Source organism: Sinocyclocheilus rhinocerous, unplaced genomic scaffold (genome assembly GCF_001515625.1).
Source record: "Sinocyclocheilus rhinocerous isolate Xijiao unplaced genomic scaffold, SAMN03320098_v1.1 scaffold1682, whole genome shotgun sequence".
Classification (NCBI taxonomy): Eukaryota; Metazoa; Chordata; class Actinopteri; order Cypriniformes; family Cyprinidae; genus Sinocyclocheilus; species Sinocyclocheilus rhinocerous.
Window position 1 is genome coordinate 168,265 of NW_015654052.1, and position 18,577 is coordinate 186,841.

Below are 18,577 nucleotides of genomic sequence, written 5' to 3' on the forward strand. Positions count from 1 at the left end.
TTGAGCTGAAAAATATGAAAACAGTTGAGCTGCGTAATATTATTATTATTATTATTATTATTATTTTAAACTTAGAGATATTTTAAATTTTTCAAGATACTTTGGTTAATAGAAGGTTTTGTAACATTCTAAATGTCTTTATTGTCACTTTTGGTCAATTGAATTTATCCTTGCTAAATAAAAGTATGAATTTATTTGAAGAAAAAAAAAGCATACTGACTCTAAACTTTTGAACGGTTGTGCATTAATATTTAACTTTTCAGATTATTTAAGAAAAAACAAGGCAAACCACATGAGAGAGAATAAAACTATCTTGTTTCAGATTTTTTTTTTCCCAATGCATTGCGAAATATTGAATCATGACTTGTATTATATCCTGAGGTTGTTTTGCAATACCTTGCCCTTGAAGGGAACTCTTCTTTAACTGTTTTTCTTAAGTTAAATGTTCGTGAAATTGTGTACCAAAATAATGAGATGTTCTTTTGTCATATTAGTAGATTTAGGGATTTGTTTTTTAAAAGGCACTTTTGTGCTCTGCACCTGTTGGCAAGGTGTTTAGGCCTATATTTAGTAGAAAAGGAAGTGCATTTGTCGTTGTTGGCAATAGAGAAAGATGCTCATTCAATGAAGCATTTATGTCTTTTAGGCTACGTCCACACGAAACCAGAGCTTTCCCTATCCGATCTTTTTTTCCCCCCTCGTCTCAAATATCTGCGTCCACACGAAACCACAAAACCGACACAAAACGATGTAGTATACATGCCAGACCAGCATGTGGCGCTGTAATTCTGCCACAGAGATACACTAAAAACGGAGAAGAAGACTTGGACTATGCGCATAAACCTTGCGCGCGGTATACAAACGAACATGGAACAATACATTTATTAATCTGTGTTAATGTTAGTTAATAAAAAGACAATCATTCAGTGTTTGTTCATGTTTTTGTTGCTGTTACGTGACGTAGCCGTGTCTGACTAGGGGCGAGACGTGGGCTGATGACGTCATCGTTTCAGAAAATATACGGATTCGCTGTCCACACAAAAACGCAAGGGCGCCGTTTTCAGATTTATCCACTCTGGGACACGGTTTCAAAAAATATCGGTTTCACTATCCCAAAACGCCGGATCCGTGTGGACGTAACGCCTATACGATACAAAATGTATGCGTATACAGCTAAACGCGTCTCCGTGTGGACGGGGCCTTAGTGTCACAGTCACGAGCGCAATGACACAGCAATATTTCTTTCCAGACCCCAGCTGTGACCTTTCAGTCATTAAAGCAAAAGCTCACTGCAGCAGTCCGTATATCCCGGGGACGAGTCATTACAGGAACTGGGTCATAACGTGACGACATTCATTAGGGTCGAGCGAGACCACAGCAGAGATGGAATGCCTCGCTACCTCATAAAGATCGACCTCTGGGGTAACGAATGACAACGCTTGTTATCTCGCCGTCGGCCTGCTTAAAGCGGAGAAACGGCATCCCATCTGACTGCCATTAGCTCCCACTGACCTCCTCTGGTGCTGTGCGACATCTAATCCAGCAGAAAAACGCTTTCTGGGCTCCGATCCTCTCAGGCAGCAGGGTTTTCGATGTTTGGTTAAACACCCGAGGTGCACCGTACTGTGATCGGCTGCTCGGATCTGTAAGCTTGTGGGTGGATTTGTCTGGATGGGTCCAAAAGAGCCCCTGCATCGTTTTCAGACGAGCACAGACAGCTTAATCTAAGCCAGACGTGATCCAGCTCACACACACATGCATGCGGGGACCTGCTGAGATCACCGCGGCGATGACTTCAGTTAATTTATTCAAAAGAGAAGGCGGAGTCATATGAAGGGAACAAATAAAAGCAATTAGACTGGCCGAAGCCTTTGTTCTCATTGCTCTTATTGTGACTTTTCCGTTGTTAAAGCCCTCCTGTTCTTTTTTATGACGTGTTTTCTCTCGGGTACATTTACAGTTGGTAAAGCATATAAACAGGCTGAAACTACAGAGACTCTGAGTTGGTTTCTTCCATTGTAATATGAAGGCCGGAAGACCTAATTGAGAGCAGTCCATCCACACGTGCATTTTTCACACGTCCACCGACTCGCAAAAAACTCTTATTTTAACATTTGTTCTGGACTAAGCTACTTTTTTTGCCTGCTGTTGAACAATTTTGTTGGTCAAATCTTTATTTTATTTTTTTATTTTTTTGTCGGTTTATTTTGGGAGGTTTGAGTTATGAGGTTACTGTAGGACTAGGAACTAGAAGAAAAGTTTCTTCTGTTGTGTTGATTCATTAGGGATTGTACCGTGACCTTTACAGTCTTTTAAAAGATACATTTCTGGATTGAGACTGGGTGACAAGAATAAAATCAATGAGAATTGGCTTTGTAGCTCATTTTAATTCTGGATTTAACCCTTTCTTGAATGAAAAAGGATATTTTGTATGACAAAATACAGGGCAGGACTTGATTTTATGCATTAGGAATTGATTGGATGGTTGAAAGTGGGCGTTATGTTGTAGAATGGAACCAGTTTGCTAAAACAATGAAATATATAGTGCATTTATGTTATATATAATGTCATAATGGTAAACTAAAAAGCTATTATGAATTATGACTTTAACCCAATACAGTGCAATAATAAAAAAAATTTGTTACATTTTTATTATGAATGACTGTGTGTGTGTACTTCATCACTTGTTCCACATCTTTTTCTGTCATTATTTTCTCAAGTGTTTGCTTTTATTGATGATTTAATATGGTTTTTTACAACTCAAAATGAAGTGAGCAACAAATGTGAAAAGTGCTGCGTTTTGGAGAGCTCTTTGCGTCCCGCTCAGTTTCTCATATTCCTTACGCGGGATGCTTGGGTTTGGGTATTATTCCATGATCATTTTCCAATTTCGATTTTTCCAGCGAGCTGTTAGCGGTAGATGTTAGCGGCATCCTAATGGCCTGCGCGCAGCTGCCACTCACCCACATTCGCGCGCACGGGGATGCGGTGCGCATTCCTGCTCCAGACGCATGGCCCTGTTTGGATAGACCTCATGGAAAGTGTGGATGTGGCAGCGTTCCACTGTGGAGTTTGAGTTTACTGGGATTATAAATGATCCCATTAGAGGGAAATGCAAACCTGCATTTGTGGGGAGGAGACGCAGGCTGCTCCGTCTGCAAATGGCTTGTCGCTCAGTGGCCCGTGCCGAGTGGGTAAGCCGTGGAACCGCTTCCATAAATCCTGTCTTAAGCAGTTCTCCTGCCCGGTGCCCATCGAGGACCAGCGTCTCCTCGCGTTAAACGCCCTTCGTCAAATCAGCACTGCTGCTGGAAAGTATTCCGTGCCAGCATGAATTCATAAATCAAGTTACTTAATGCACCTTAACACATTATTGAATTTGAAATGGCCACGTTTTTCAATTTCAAGGTAGATTTCATAAATTGCCCCGGAGAACTTTACAGATTAATTGATATTTTAAATGCACTAGTTTTGAGAGGCTGAGTCATCGCTTCTTAAAGCAAACAGCAGAAATGTTCAGGTGTTTCACCACCAAGGCCCTGCTGATTCACAAATGAGTCAGATCTGTACACAGCAACCATAAAATGCCGTTTGCAACATTTTGTATTGTTTGACCATGATTCAAATCTGAGTCTCCCACATGCTTACCAAAAGGGAACATCCCAGTGCCACCCATTTAGATGAATATGTAAATGTGTACTACACACTTTCCTTTTAATAACAAAATAAACACACAACAGAAATGTCAGCAGTGAGAAAACAGCAGTTAAGAAAGCATCTGATCATAGCGATGAGGATAAGTTTGCACCAGCTCTGCAATTCACACTCATGTTACATCACATCACGTTTATTTATATAGCACTTTATTCAATGGATTGCTTTGAAGCAAGCAACTTTGCAGTTTTAAACATGAAAAACAGTGTCACTGTCATTTTCAATTAGAATTACAACTTCAGTTTCTGCTATAAAGCAGCTGTCTGTTGTGTTCTTTACTCACATCTGACCGCTCTTTATTCTACTTTTTAAATATTAAATATTTTGAGAACAAATCAGAATTATGAGAATGAAGTTGTAGAATTATAAATCACCACTGCAGTTTCCAGATACTATTAATAACTTAGTACTGGTCCAGATAATCATGCAGTCTCTTCTGAAATTTTTTCGTGGCACTAAAATATTGTTGTATTTTGTGTTTTTGTTGTTGCGTTTGCAGTCAGGATACTTGGGCCCTGTCCACACGAACGAGGTAATTTTTAAAACCGCAGCCTTTTCTACATGGTTAGGCCGTTCGTCCACACGCAAACGCAGCACCAGGTCACTGAAACCAAACATTTTTGAAAACGCCTGCCAGGGTGAAGATTTTCAAAAACTCATGTTTCAGTGTTATCGTGTAGACAGCGAAACCGGAGTTTTTGGCTTGTGACGTCGGCGCCTGCACTGTTATCTCCGCCAACTGGAAACTTTTTCAGGCTTCTGATTGGCCAACATGGCTTTACGTTTGAGATTATATCGCCACCTGTTGGTTTGGCATGCTCTTGACACTGCTTCATAGCATGCTTTTGCGTTTTCATGTGGACGGAGATTTTTTTAAAAACGGAAGAAGGAAAAACGTTTAGAAAAATACCCGTGTATGTGTGGACATGGCCTAAATTAAGTTTCCTAAATCACTGTATACTTTCCGTATACGAATAATAACACTGATAATACAGAGTAATACAGTACTGATCCAGATAATCATGCCTTTTCTTGTAATATTGTGATTCCCCTCCTCAAATATTTTTACTTTCAGAGATTATTGAGCTTTTAATGTCATTTTTTTAAACATGGCACTAAAATGCTGTAGTACAAGTCATTTTGTTTGTTTGTTTTTTTGATACTTTGCTTTATTCATCTATATCCGGTAACTTCCCAGACCCACACAAAAGCCTACTGTCATCTGTTCCTGTTTTTTCCAAACTCTGTTTTTTGGGATTGTGTCTGTCAGCGTTGGTGGTCAGTTAGCTCTTAGTAAAAACAAGGGGCTCGTCGTCCCTCAGGACTTTCACTGCCATCCATCTGACATATGTACAGGTGCTGTATCGCCCACCCCTGCTCCCCATATGCCGAGATCGGCCTGGTCAACCAGACACATCCATAAACGTCTGAAGTATCAAACACACTTTCCTAATAGACCCTCTATGCTTGTACAGGGACCAGGGACTCCGACTGCAGGGCTTGCGGTCGATACGCCACATCCGTAACCCTTCCTTCAGCTGTTTAAGGCATTATCAGAGCTTGGGTCTAATATCACTGCTTTTAATAACCACCCCTTTTAAGGTGGCTGTTTGCTTTCACTAACTGTCATGGGAAAACTTGGCCGCCACTCTATCAGTTATTTCAAAGTCATCGCTGTGCTGAAAATGTGCTGTTTGTTTGGTATCTGTCGACAGGAACATCTTTGGATGTCGACATCACGATTAGACACTCGGTGTATCTGCCCGTCTGAGCCTTAGATAAGTTGTATGAAAGCGAAGAAGTGGTTTGCAAAATAAAGCAGATGGACTCGTCTTGATCTGTCTGCTCGTGGGCGGCCAAGTGTGCTGGTACAGATGGTCGTCCAGCGGGGTCTGACCGCAGCGCAATCGTTATTACAAAACCTGCTGTGGAGGACACTCATGGTGTGCAAACAGAGCAAGGTTGACTGTACACAATCTGATGTTTACTTACTCATTTATTGATTGATTTTTTATTCAATCAGTTTATTTGTTTACTTATTCTTTTAATTATATTCTTCAATGTATTGTTTTATTCATTTTGTTTATTTATTCACTCATATATTCATTCATTTATATTCTTTTATGCTCTGAGTTTTATTTGTTTTATTTTATTTCCTTATTCTTTTATTCATTCACTTTATTATTTTATCAATTTATGTATTTATTTTACCTATTCTTTTATTCATTATTTATTAATTTTTTATTTAAAACTTTTGTTTAGTTATTTTTATCAGTTGTATTTTACTACTTGTACTTTTTAATTTATTTCATTCTTTTTTATTCCTTTATATTATTCTTTATTAATTTATTATTCTTATTAATTTATTAGTTTATTCTTTTCTAGTTTTAGTAATTTTGTATTTACTTTAGATTAATTTACTTTATTCTTTTATCCATTTATGTATTTACTTTATTTTGTTTATTTGTGCATTCTTTTAATTATTTATCCAATTTACCTAATTCTTTTATTAATTGATTTACTTTTATTATTTTATCTATTTATTGACCTATTTTATTCATTTTATTTATTCACCTATTCTTTTATTCTTTTTATAATTTTATTGTTTATTTTTTAATCGTTAATTTACTTTTATTAATTGTCTTGGGGTTTTTTAAGATTTTTTTTCTTTTATTTATTGCTTAATTCAAGTTATTGATTTATTTTCCTGTTTATTTATTTACTCATTCTTTTATTTATTCAATTACTTTCAGGATAATTTATTGATGTCACTAAGTCATTATTTACTTAATTATTTTTTAATGATTAATTTACTTGATTCCTTTATTAATTCTATTATTCTTTTTATTCAGTTCATTCAGTTGTTTATTATTTATTTTATCATCACTGATGTTTGTAGGTCATGATTAGCATTGTTGTTAATCTTATCAGCCGAGCCAAGTGGCGTATGTGTATCTTATGAGCTCCTGATAATTTTTGAATGTGTCTAAAAACTAAATTTGCCATTATAAAGTGTATGCATGTTAAACATTAAAACTGATCCATGTTGAGTACTTGCAAACGAAAGAGTAAACTGGTATGTGCAAGGGCTCAGAACCTCGCACCTAAAAAGCTCACTGGTGCCCAATCGCTGGTGAATATGACCTGGTACAGGACAAAAAAAAAAGGGTGATAACTTGCAGTTTTCTGCCAGTCAGACTGGCCCCAAAGAAAGATGAGTCGCAGATGTTTTAGGGCAAATAGTGTGACCCAGTATTGCGATTAAAAGCAGACTCTTCTTTTTAACTCTTCGAGAATGCGTATATATATTTTCCCCCGCGCTTCCAGGATTCGCTCAGGCAGCTGAGCGGGAATGCTCCACTTCCAGGCATGCGGTTCCCACTCCAAAAACAACTTCCATTCAGTGCTCCCGAGTGACAGCACGCTGGTGGGATGCTTTGCACTCTGGCTTTGAACACCAGAGCCAAACGAGAAATGAGAAGAGTAGAGGAGAAGAAAAATGAATGAGTTGCTGAAGCTGCAGTAACGCTATGCTTCTGCACCTTCATCAAGCGGCTCTGTCTTCTGCCACGATGGATTACGGCTCATCCTGACTCACACACGCAAGCCCGACCTGAATCACTCTTACTGACACTGGGAGGATGCAACTTTCTCCCATGAGCCCATTCTGCTCAAGTTCAAACACCAATCGGCGTGTAGGCCTGATTCATTTGGGCAGCGCAGCCGATCGGTGACGTCGCATTCTCAGCAAGGATATATTTTCCATTCTGTGGAAAGACACCCTGTCCTGTGTCGTTATTACTGTGTGTTTTGCTCCTGTTAGAGATCGGCGATTTCTGTTTTGTGTCAGGAGGCAATTCTCTGCGGCTTGGAGCCAGCCGCTGGAAATGGGCATTTGAACGCTTTGATGAATTTGGTAGCAATAAGGCCGTCTGCTCTTTCCTTCTGTCTAGACGGCTTCAGGTTGTTGTCAGCATTTAAGAAAGTGACTGGGAGTAATTTTTTTAGTTTGGGCACAAGTAATGGTGCATTCCCTCATGATGTAATGCCCTGTCTGACAGACATAACGGGGTATTTTGGGAACCTGGCCGGATTGTAGCCGTAAAATTGAAAAGACATTCATATTTAGAAAGAAAAGTGTTTATTTGTGTGATTTTGTGTCTGTATATGTTAGGGCTGGGTATCGAGTTCGATACTTTTTAGGCACCGACCGAATTGCCTCGATAACATCGAGTATCGAAAAACGTCTCGTCGTTCGGTACCAAATTTCGATACCTAAGGGGTTAATCTCATCAGCGTCAGTGAGCCAATAAGCCTGCAGCACTAGCCGGTGTGTTCGACTAGAAGAGGTGCGGCGCAGATCGATCATCCGCGAGAGCGATTCGAAAGCACACGGAGCAGTCTGCTCTCTATCGGTATCGATATCGAAAATTTTTGAACGATACCCAGCCCTACTTGAAACACAGCATATCTGCTCTGGTTTACCCCTGCATGAGGTAAACTACAGACTAGTTTAAATACACATTCTCCTTTATTCAAACAAACAGTACCTGCTGAATCATTTTGAATAGTGTTTGTTTTGCCATATTATTTCGATCTCGACCTCATTACGAAAAATGAAGTCACAACTTTCACAAATTCCATGCTGCAATTCCAAGGATGTTCCCGCAGCCAAGGAATTCCGCCACCATGAGGCAAAGGTCAACGGTGTCGAGGAGCGGAAAATATGAGCCGTTCTTTTGAAAGACAGACCTGGGGATTTTCCTTCAGCTCTTCTGACAGCACCACCTACTTTATTTTTACCCACAGCTCTTATGGATATCACGGCGAGAACTGCTTCTTTTACTCTGTTATTATTGGGGTTTTTGAGGACTCCTGACCTGCTTTGATGGATTAACCTGTCACGTATCTGCCACCGCACATCTTGATGGGCCAGTGCCACTTTGGCCTGTGAACCCGTGGAACCCAGCAGAGAGCCGCGTCCTTTCCAAAGCGGCACCACCTGCCTGAGTCGCCCGCTTAATGATCAGATGCATTCAATTATTCACTGCTGGAGCTCTCAGAAACCTGTTTCTGCATGCTGACTGACACCAAACTCACTGCTGCTCTGCCTTCTTAAAGGAATAGCTCGTGAAAATGTGCTGTTGCTTTAAGCAGAACAAGTAAAGCACCATAAAAGTAGCCCAAATCACTCATGCAATATTTCAAGTCTTCTGCAGGGTTATTATAGTAAACTAAAACTGAATCTGATTGTGTATACTGTATAGAATCTAAAACTGTAAAAAAAAAAAAAGAAAAAAAAATATATATATATACAGTACAAAAACATTATGCCTATTAAAATGTAAAAAATAATATAGTAAAATGATTGTATCTATAGTTTGTTTAGATTATAAATTATAATCCGTGATGTACTAAAACAATATATATATATCTTTTTGAAAAATAAGATATAGAGTTCAGAGATTTTTTTAAAGGCACAGTTTAAAAATAACTAAGGTAAAAAAATGGAAAAAAAAAAAAAACATTTTAGATTATATAGTTAAAAAACTAAAATGTTATATATATATAAGTATCTTAATGATACTACAATAATACTGGTCTTCAGCAAAAGTACCAAAGCAATCAGTATGTTTTTCTTGGGAATCAACCCCATGATCTGTTTGCCAGCATTAGGCTGTAGTAGCAGAGCGGTCTCATTAAGGCAAACTTCACAGTGTTCAGGTTTGCATCGTTACTTCACAAAACATTGGTGCATTTCCGCATTTTTTGTGAGCTCTGGTTCTCAGCGAGGTTAGTGGCTCTCAGTGTGGCCTAATTCTCCAGCTCTCCAGGGTCTCTCAGGCCCCTTTACAAGTATCCTTCATGAAAATCTGGGGGGTCATGTTCACTCTGTGGCCTGTGAAAAGTGTGAAAGCATGGGGCACCTTTGTGAGATGCGGGCCTGCTCTGTTTGATGTTGTCCTGTAAAGAATCCATTTCATGGGTGAGGCATACTAACAGAGACGTTGTAAAGCATAAAATATTACGTCATTACAATCTGCACTTCCTTTTTTATTTTTTATTTTTTTATAAAAAAAAGAAACATGTTAAGACCCTCCTTTTTGTAGGCCATGTATGTATGTATATTGGAGTCACTTATATATACTTGGGTACATAAAAGGTGCAGTAAATGGCCCAAAATCCAAAGCTGAAGCAGTTTTCTTTAGTGTACGAATACTAAAAGTGAAGTGTAAATGGAGTTTGAGGTAATGAATTAGGTTAGATGCTAATGATTACATGGTAACATTGCATGCAGAAGCTAATAGTTATGTATATGTGGTTGGTAATATGAAGACACAGATTTATGAAGTGGAATTAAATCCCAATAGTGCCCTACTATTGCACTGCATACTCTAAAGTATGTACTTCCCATCAACTGTGAAGTATGTACTTTCAATGCGTAGGTGAAGTATGTGAGTTGAGATTCAGGCTCAGCCAGAGCTTTTTTCAAAGCTGATAAATGTCACGAAGACCGTTGTCTAAAGCTCTGCGCATATATTTCTGGATTGACAGTCTGATTTCTCAGGTGGTTTGCGAGGAGGGAATTTTTTCCACTTGTCTCTGGGAGTTTAATGATGTGGTGTGGAAATATCAGGCGTAGAGGTGCAGGCTGCCAGCAGCGAGGTTTCTGACCATCTTTCCTCGAAGCTTCTGTCAAAAACTCACACACGATCAGCAGTCGATCTCCCATCTCGCCGTCCCCACCGCAGTCTGAACAGGAAGTTGATAAGAGCGTGCGGTAAGGGGCAGATTAACTGCGTTCAGTGTTCTGAACTGACTGACACTTAATAAAGGCAGCGTTCAGCAGCTCAATTGAAAGCAGGTGAGCTGTGCGTGTGATGTTTTTTGTGTCCAGTTCTCTTGGACCGTCCCACTGAGAGCCGAGATTGAGCTTGACCCTGTTGACCCTGCAAGTAGAGCCCGACCGATATGAGTTTTTTGGGGCCGATACAGATATTAGGGAGTAAAAAAAGGCCGATGTCGATATATCGGCCGATATTCTTTGTGTATATTATAGTACAGTACCAGTCAAAAGTTTGGACACTTTCCCATTCGTGTGTCCAAACATTTGACTGGTACTATATATAGAATACAGTATATACATAAACAGAATATATATACATAAACAAATTTTTTGCAATGATCACTCAAATGTGGTGATCAAACACTTATAATTATGTGACAGATACGTAAAGGGGGCAGGGCATTTATCAATTTAACAATAAACTTTATTCTCCAAAATGAGTCTGACATCAGTGCACTGAACAGTAAAGTTGAAGTTTATTCAACTTTAATTCAATTCAATTCCATTCAACTTTATTCCGTTGAAGTTTATTTCATTTCGGAACATTCATTCACGGATTTGCGCTACTGTCTTCACACACAGATGAAACTTACTAGAGAAGTGTGACATAATATACCTCTGTAAATAAATACAATATAAATTCACGTCTCGCGCACTTTAATGCCCTTTGAATGTAACGTGTTCCCTTGGAACTGGAATCATGGCGGAATTTCATGTGAAGTCCACTTCGCAGGGCTCTTACGGTCGAATAAGACAACGCTTGAATGCTGCTGCCTGAACAAGAGACCTCCTTACTGAAGTGAAAGTGTTGACTGGTGTCACTATCTCGCGAACGCGCCAGCCGATCTCCACCAAATTCGGGGGATCCCTTCAGCTCGAGGAGCGCTCTCGAACGCCACCCTCCGCACGTCGGTAGCCCCCCGGGATCGCTTGATCGGTTGGCGCCGGACCGCGAACTTAACCACCCGTAACTCCCGAACCCCGGGGGCTATCGACGCGGGGGTGGTCTCATTCGAAAGCAGGCCTCCAGACGTACACTCAATTCGCGTTCGAGAGGGTTTCTCGAGCAGAAGTGATCCCCCGAATTTCGTGCAGATTCGCTGAGCCGTTACGGAGATATGGCCGTTCAAAGTTTCAATGGCTTTCCATAGACTTAAGCTTTAACGCGTTTCATCCAGGTCGCCAGTAGCAAACAATGGAGTATGCTGTGCTGGACAAACTAAGTAATTACACCATTTCAAGCATTTTATCTGCGTTATATGTTCTGAAAAAAAAATTTCATATCGGCGGCATATTCGCCGATACCGATATATTGGGCTCATATTGGCCAATAATATCGGCAAAACGATATATCGGTCGGGCTCTACTTGCAAGCACCCTTTCTTCTGATCTTGCAATCTGTAGTATTCAAAGACAACAATTTTATTGTGCACAATTCATAACTCTAACCCAACGATTTGCAGCAAAAAAGCACCCATTATTTCCGGCATCGTGAGCGACAGCAACTGTTGCTCATTTGCATAAGCTGAGCTCTTGAATTTCAATGCAAATGACCAGTGATGTGATCAAGACAGCTGTCAGTGTGAACGAGGTTTAGAGAAAATATTTTTCATCATGTTTAAATATTATTTTCATCAGAACTAAGACAATCTAGGCAGGGAAATTAATAATTTTATTATAATTAAAATTATAAATTATTAAATCAATAATAATTATATCCCAGCCTAATATGTTGCCGAAAAATCTAATCCCAGTAAAATCAAGTCCCAACCTTTCCGACTGAATATTTTTTCTATTATATTAATAGAATACTATTATATTATATTACTGTACATTATATTATATTGTTTATTTTATATTAAATATAATTCATAAATATTGTATTATATTTTAATATACGATTTTGTATATTTTATTACTAGCTTAAGATTCTGCACTATTTCTAGATCACTAATCATAAATGTTGATTTTTCTTCTCTATTATATTAATATACATTATTTTCTGCAGAAAATTCTAATATGAAGATTTATTCCTTTATATTTTCATTTGTTGCAACAAAAGCTGTCTTTCAAAAAAAGTTGCCTTCCATTTTCTTGTTATATTGATATATTTAATCATAATATATTACATATTATGTGTGTATGTTTATGTATATTACTGTTTTACTGTTTTTTTTTTATTATATACTGTATTTTTAATCAAATAAATGCAGCCTTGATAAGCATAAGAGAAAAATATTTAAAAATTATACATTAAAATACATAAAAATAAAAAAATTTGGCAAGTAGTGTATAATATTATATTATGTAATTTATAATATAAAATTCGATGAAATTATATTTAATATATTAGTTGAAAAGTTAAATAGAGTCATCTGGTTGTGCAGTAGTTGGTTTCACCCTGTTTAAATGACCAAAATACTAGTTTTCTCAATGCTTAGAAGCACTTTAAGCGTCCCTAATTTCTCTTTTCTGAAAACTGTGTGAAGATCCAGTGACAATCTGTGACGCCTCCACACAGGAAGTATCAGATTAGCAAGTCTTACTTTCCTTCTGTCGTGCTTTCATTGTCTTGGCACTGATTCCTTCAAGTTGGCAACGATGCCAGTTGCACCAGTCAACACAAGCACTTCAGTCGGCCAGACATCAAGGTTACTGTAAATATGTCTCGTAGACATTTAGATTACATTACAATCAGATGTCTGTGAGGTAGACGGCGTTAGCCAATCAGACGCGAGCCTTTGAAGATGAGTGGCGTGTGGGCGTGGCTTCCGCAGCTGCTGTCGGCTGTGTGTGAAAGCGTGACAGCGCTGCCCACTCGGACCTAATTGGATATGGTTAGGGGTGTTTTTATAGAAATCACTCACAGGTGTAGGACTTGCTTTAAAGTGGTGCTTGCAACCTCTGAGAACTTTCAGCTGTCTGCCGTTACCAGTGTGTGTTTGTGCGAGCGAGAGTGTGTTTGTGCATCTTTCCCAGACAAAGAAATCTCTATTTTCAGACCCAAGCTCTGTTTGGTTTATTAGCAGTCCTAGCTGTTTAATGTTCTTGTGGCATACTGTAAAGTGGGCAGATTAGTGAGCTTAAATAAAAAGCGGACGGTTTTCTGCACCTGCAGAACTGAGGCCTTCCTGACGCACAGCTGTAACCTGACCGTGACTGCTAGTAAAGAAGGTCGAAGGAATGACAGAACTGTTCAGTGCGACTAGCAAAACTAGTCTAGTAGGGCCGGGAATCAACTGATGGTACAATGATATATTGATATCGTGGTCGCAATATAATAAAATAGTGGTTCTTATGTGTGTTGTTTTGTGATCTTCTCTCACTCACTTCTCATTCATCTGTGTTAAGCTTCACTGCTTTGCATAATGATTTTCTGAGCTTGTTCTGAGTTTGGATTTGTTTAAATAGAAGTTTAAATAATATGTTTACTATTATTAAAGGTCACAGTACAATTCATAGGTCACTAATCACAAATGTATTTTTAACTATATTTTCAATTTTCTTTGATATAATAAAATTTTTATATATGAAATTTAGTATTTTATATACATAATAAAATATATTAAATAATAAAAAATATATTGAATATTATATTAGACATACATAGTATGTTTATAAATATGTGTGTGTAAATATATATAAGCTATGTATTATGTCTAATATAATCATTTATATATTTGTTTACAATTCTGCACATTCTAGGTCACTGATAAATATTTCTTTACTTTTTTCAACCTTATAATGTATAATATTTTTTAAACAATTTTTACAAATATTTTCAAACATATTTTATTATATTTGCTTACATATAATTTTGCACTATTTCTAGGTCAGTGTATTTATATGTTGAATATTTTTTCAACTTCAATTTTCTTTTAATCTTTATTATATTACGTAATTATATTAATATAATGTTTTATAATATATGTATAATATTATATAATATTATATTTGATGTAATATTTAATATGTTTTATTTAATATGCTTGCATATGATTCTGCACTATTTCTAGGTCACTAATCATAAATATTTGTTCTTTATTTCAACTTCAATTTTCCAGTTTTTTTCCTCTCCAAAATCATAAAACTTTTTTTTTTCTCAGTTTTAAATTAAAAACTCAGTATTTTCAGTATGATCCTGTCAAATACTTTTAGTCTTGAGGTTAAATACCATTTAAGTATAAGAAAAAAATAGATGCATATGGGCATGACCTAGATCAACGGAAATGTTGGCTTGCTTTAATACTAACCAGTCTTACTCTGCAGGTACTAGAGAAATGCAAAATATTCTGTGGTGTTGATCTGCTACATCTAAACTTGATGAGAATCCCTGTTGATCTTTATTACTTTCTCTGTCCGTTCACAGGACATCCGTAACACCGTCGGCAACATCCCTATGGAGTGGTACAAGGATTATCCCCACATCGGATATGATCTGGAAGGCAAGAAGATCTTTAAACCAATCAGAAACAAAGATGAGCTGGATGAGTTTCTCGACAAGATGGAGAATCCCGATTACTGGTGAGGAGCATCTGGAACGTCCATTTAAACTCATTCATCCTCTGTAATTGTTTAGCACTCATTCTGTCTGTCATTACTAGGCGTACCGTCCAAGACAAGATGACGGGGGCTGATATCCGTCTGTCGGATGAGCAGGTGGACCTCGTGCACCGTCTGCAGCAGGGCAAGTTCGGTGACGTCAACTTCAACGAATACGAGGTATTCCGATCTGGTTTTCCGCTCTGTTGGTGTTGGATTCAACACAGATCCGACAGTAACAGAATTTGTCACCTCAACATCTGCAGTCTGGTCTGTGAAAACCTCTTAAAACAGACTTCTAGATAATAACCCCAGTGCACGATGAGGAAAAAATTAAGCTTGTGGAATTACTCCTCTCGTTTGCGAAGCCACACGAAGCCCAGCCCGAGTCTGTGCTCACCGCCGACAGATGAAGTAACGAAACATTAACGTGAGTGCAATTAGCCATCTTAAGAAAAACACCCAGAAAAAGCCCAGGCTGACCTACGCAGGAGGTAATGAGTCTGGATGGTGTCATGGCCACCGTTTAGCGGCTTCGACTTAACAAGCATCAGCGCTAATTGTGCATCGCTGTCTCTTTTGGCGCAAACAGGAAGTGAGTCAGTCCACAGTTGGTCTGTCTGTGATCAGTTATTCGACCTCAGACAGGCTTTAAAGAGCGTGAGCGTGAAAAAGCCACCTGTCTTCTGACTGGGACTCATTGCGTCTGGTTGATTAGCCCAGATATTCTCATTTTCACAATGCCAAATTAAACCGAACACAAATAAACTTTTAGGTTCTATATAATAGAAAATTGATGCGCATACATACATATATATATATATATATATATGTGTGTGTGTGTGTGTGTGTGTGTGTGATTATATATATATATATATATATATATATTTTTTTTTATATGAATGTCAAAATAAAGGCTAAAATATTAAAGCAAACTGTATACAATTATAATTTAATAATTATATACAATTATTATATATAAATTTAAAATAAACTGTTTGTGTGTGTGTGTAGGCTCATTTATCAAAAGTGCTATTAATTTACTAAGGTCTTTAAAATGTAAAAAATTCCTTTCCTCACCTTTAATTGCATCTAAGGTAATAACGATATGATGTCATTGATTAAACTCCTTCCTTTGCATTGATGTTTTATTGTGTCTCTCCATTTTGCTTGTGTTTCTAGCCTGCGATCGACTTCTTCTCCAATGAAGTGATGATTCACCCCGTCACCAACAGGCCTCAGGATAAACGAAGCTTCATTCCTTCGCTTATCGAGAAGGAGAAGGCAAGTTTTGTTGTCCTTGTCACACCTTACAATTTATGTTTATGGTGAAAGCGTATATTTACTATGAATCAGGAAACGGCATGAGAATAGTCATGTTTCGTCTCCTAACTGCTCCCAGCTGTGCTGCGTTACAAATAATGATTCCCACGTAGTTTTTAAAGTGGAAAAAGGTCTAAAAAGCCGACTTGATGGGGATCTGAAATTGGACGCTGAAAGAAATCAGACCTGCAAACTTTTCAGTAAAAAAGAAGGCATTCCGGCTGATTCCGGTCACTATATACAATGCGACGTGTGCAGCGAGTTTTGAGTAATGATCGTTCACATGTGCTCTCAATCATGACAATGATGTGTTACTGTGTGTGTTTTTCTCTCTACTGTACCGTCACTGCATCCATCTCTGTCTGTTAGGTCGGGAAGTTGGTCCATGCCATAAAAATGGGTTGGATCAAGCCACATAGACCCAAGGAAACCACCCCGCAGTACTATGACCTGTGGGCAAAGGAGGACCCCAACAGCATCCTGGGACGCCACAAAATGCACATCCCAGCACCCAAGATGAAGCTTCCTGGTCACGAAGAGTCATACAACCCTCCTCCAGAATACCTGATGTCAGAGGAAGAGGTGCGTTTTTAAGGAAACATTCACCTACATTTGTCAAATGTCATTATTTACTCACCCTTATGTCACGCATTATATCATTTTTTTTTACGTAGTGCTTTAAAAAAAAAAAACACCATAAAAGTCATCCAGTGTCATTAAGCCTGGTGCAACAAGTTTCAACTTAAAAAAAAAAATAAATAAATAAATAAATTTTATAATCAATAAATCTGCTGATTATATCTTCAGTTAAATTAATTAAAAACATAGTAACAAGTGACTCAAATTAATATTTTTCTGGTAATATAAGAAACTTATTTATATCCCTTCCTTACAGTCATAATATAGCATTGTATTTACAGTATATATGGCATTACTTGCATTAAATGTGGGATTTAATTTAAATATAATCAATTTAGAACCAAAATTTAATGTGCAATACCAAATGTTTAATCGAAAAACATTTATTGATCATTTATAGATTTAGATAATTATAGAATTTATAGATACAAAACATTATAATAATTATAATTAATATATTATATATCAACATATTAAAATATTATTAAATTTACATCCCCTTTCTCTGTATCACCTTATCTGTATATACGCTGAATTCTTGATTTTAACGTCCAAGAACAAATATTTAATAAAAATATATTTTTTTAATTATTAAAAATTAATATAAAAATATTTCAAAACTAAATGGATAAAGAAATATTAATACTTATATTTTATAATTTATTCATATTTATTAATCAACTAAAATATTCCGTTTACACTGCCTTTGTTTCACTGTTTAATCCACAAATGCTCGATTAATGAATTTAACTTCTAAGAACAAAAATTGTATTAAAATATATTTATAAATAAAAAATATATTTAAAAAAATATATGTATAATTTTATATTTAATACGTATTATTAAAATGTCATTAATTTTAATATTTATTGGATGTGTTAAACTATTACATTTACACTAAACACATTTAATTAAAATAGTTATAAAATATTTTTTTATATATATATACAGTATAAAATGCATATTTATATTTTAGAATTAATAATTATAATCATTATAATTAATATTTATTAGTGTATTAAAATATTACATCTACACTGCCTTTCTATTTTGCAGTCCATCTGTTTGATGCACATACACTTGCTTTATAAAGTCAGACATTTAACAGAGAATCGCTTGCTTTCCGAGTCTTTATGCAAAGCGGAAATGCATGAATTTATGCTTGTTTGCATATAAAAATATAACCGTCAAATGTAAATTATTCACTGCAGAAAAACATCTTTGATGCACATTTAACAGCACACAAAGTAAAGATTATCGGTGAATAATGACTTAAAGGTGACATATTATGCCCCTTTTTACAATATGTAATATAAGTCTCTGGTGTCCCCAGAATGTGTCTGTGAAGTTTCAGCTCAAAATACTCCACAGATCATTTATTACATCATTTTGAAAATGCCTATTTTGAGTGGAAGCAGAAACAAGCTGTTTTTCGGGCCTGTGTCTTTAAATGCAAATGAGCTGCTGCTCCCCACCCCCTTTTCCAGAATAGAGCTGCGCCATTACAGCTCG

General features: G+C 37.1%; 1 protein-coding gene across 1 annotated transcript in view; it reads left to right on the forward strand.

The window, feature by feature from the left end:
* The window catches only part of LOC107716577 (ribosome biogenesis protein bop1), an 82,130-nt gene that overhangs the window by 40,951 nt on the left and 22,602 nt on the right, over window positions 1–18,577 (forward strand). Inside the window, exons 4-7 of the mRNA XM_016523058.1 lie at window positions 14,931–15,085; window positions 15,166–15,283; window positions 16,286–16,387; window positions 16,796–17,008. Coding sequence (XP_016378544.1) covers window positions 14,931–15,085; window positions 15,166–15,283; window positions 16,286–16,387; window positions 16,796–17,008 — 588 coding nt within the window. The remainder of the gene's footprint in view (window positions 1–14,930; window positions 15,086–15,165; window positions 15,284–16,285; window positions 16,388–16,795; window positions 17,009–18,577) is intronic.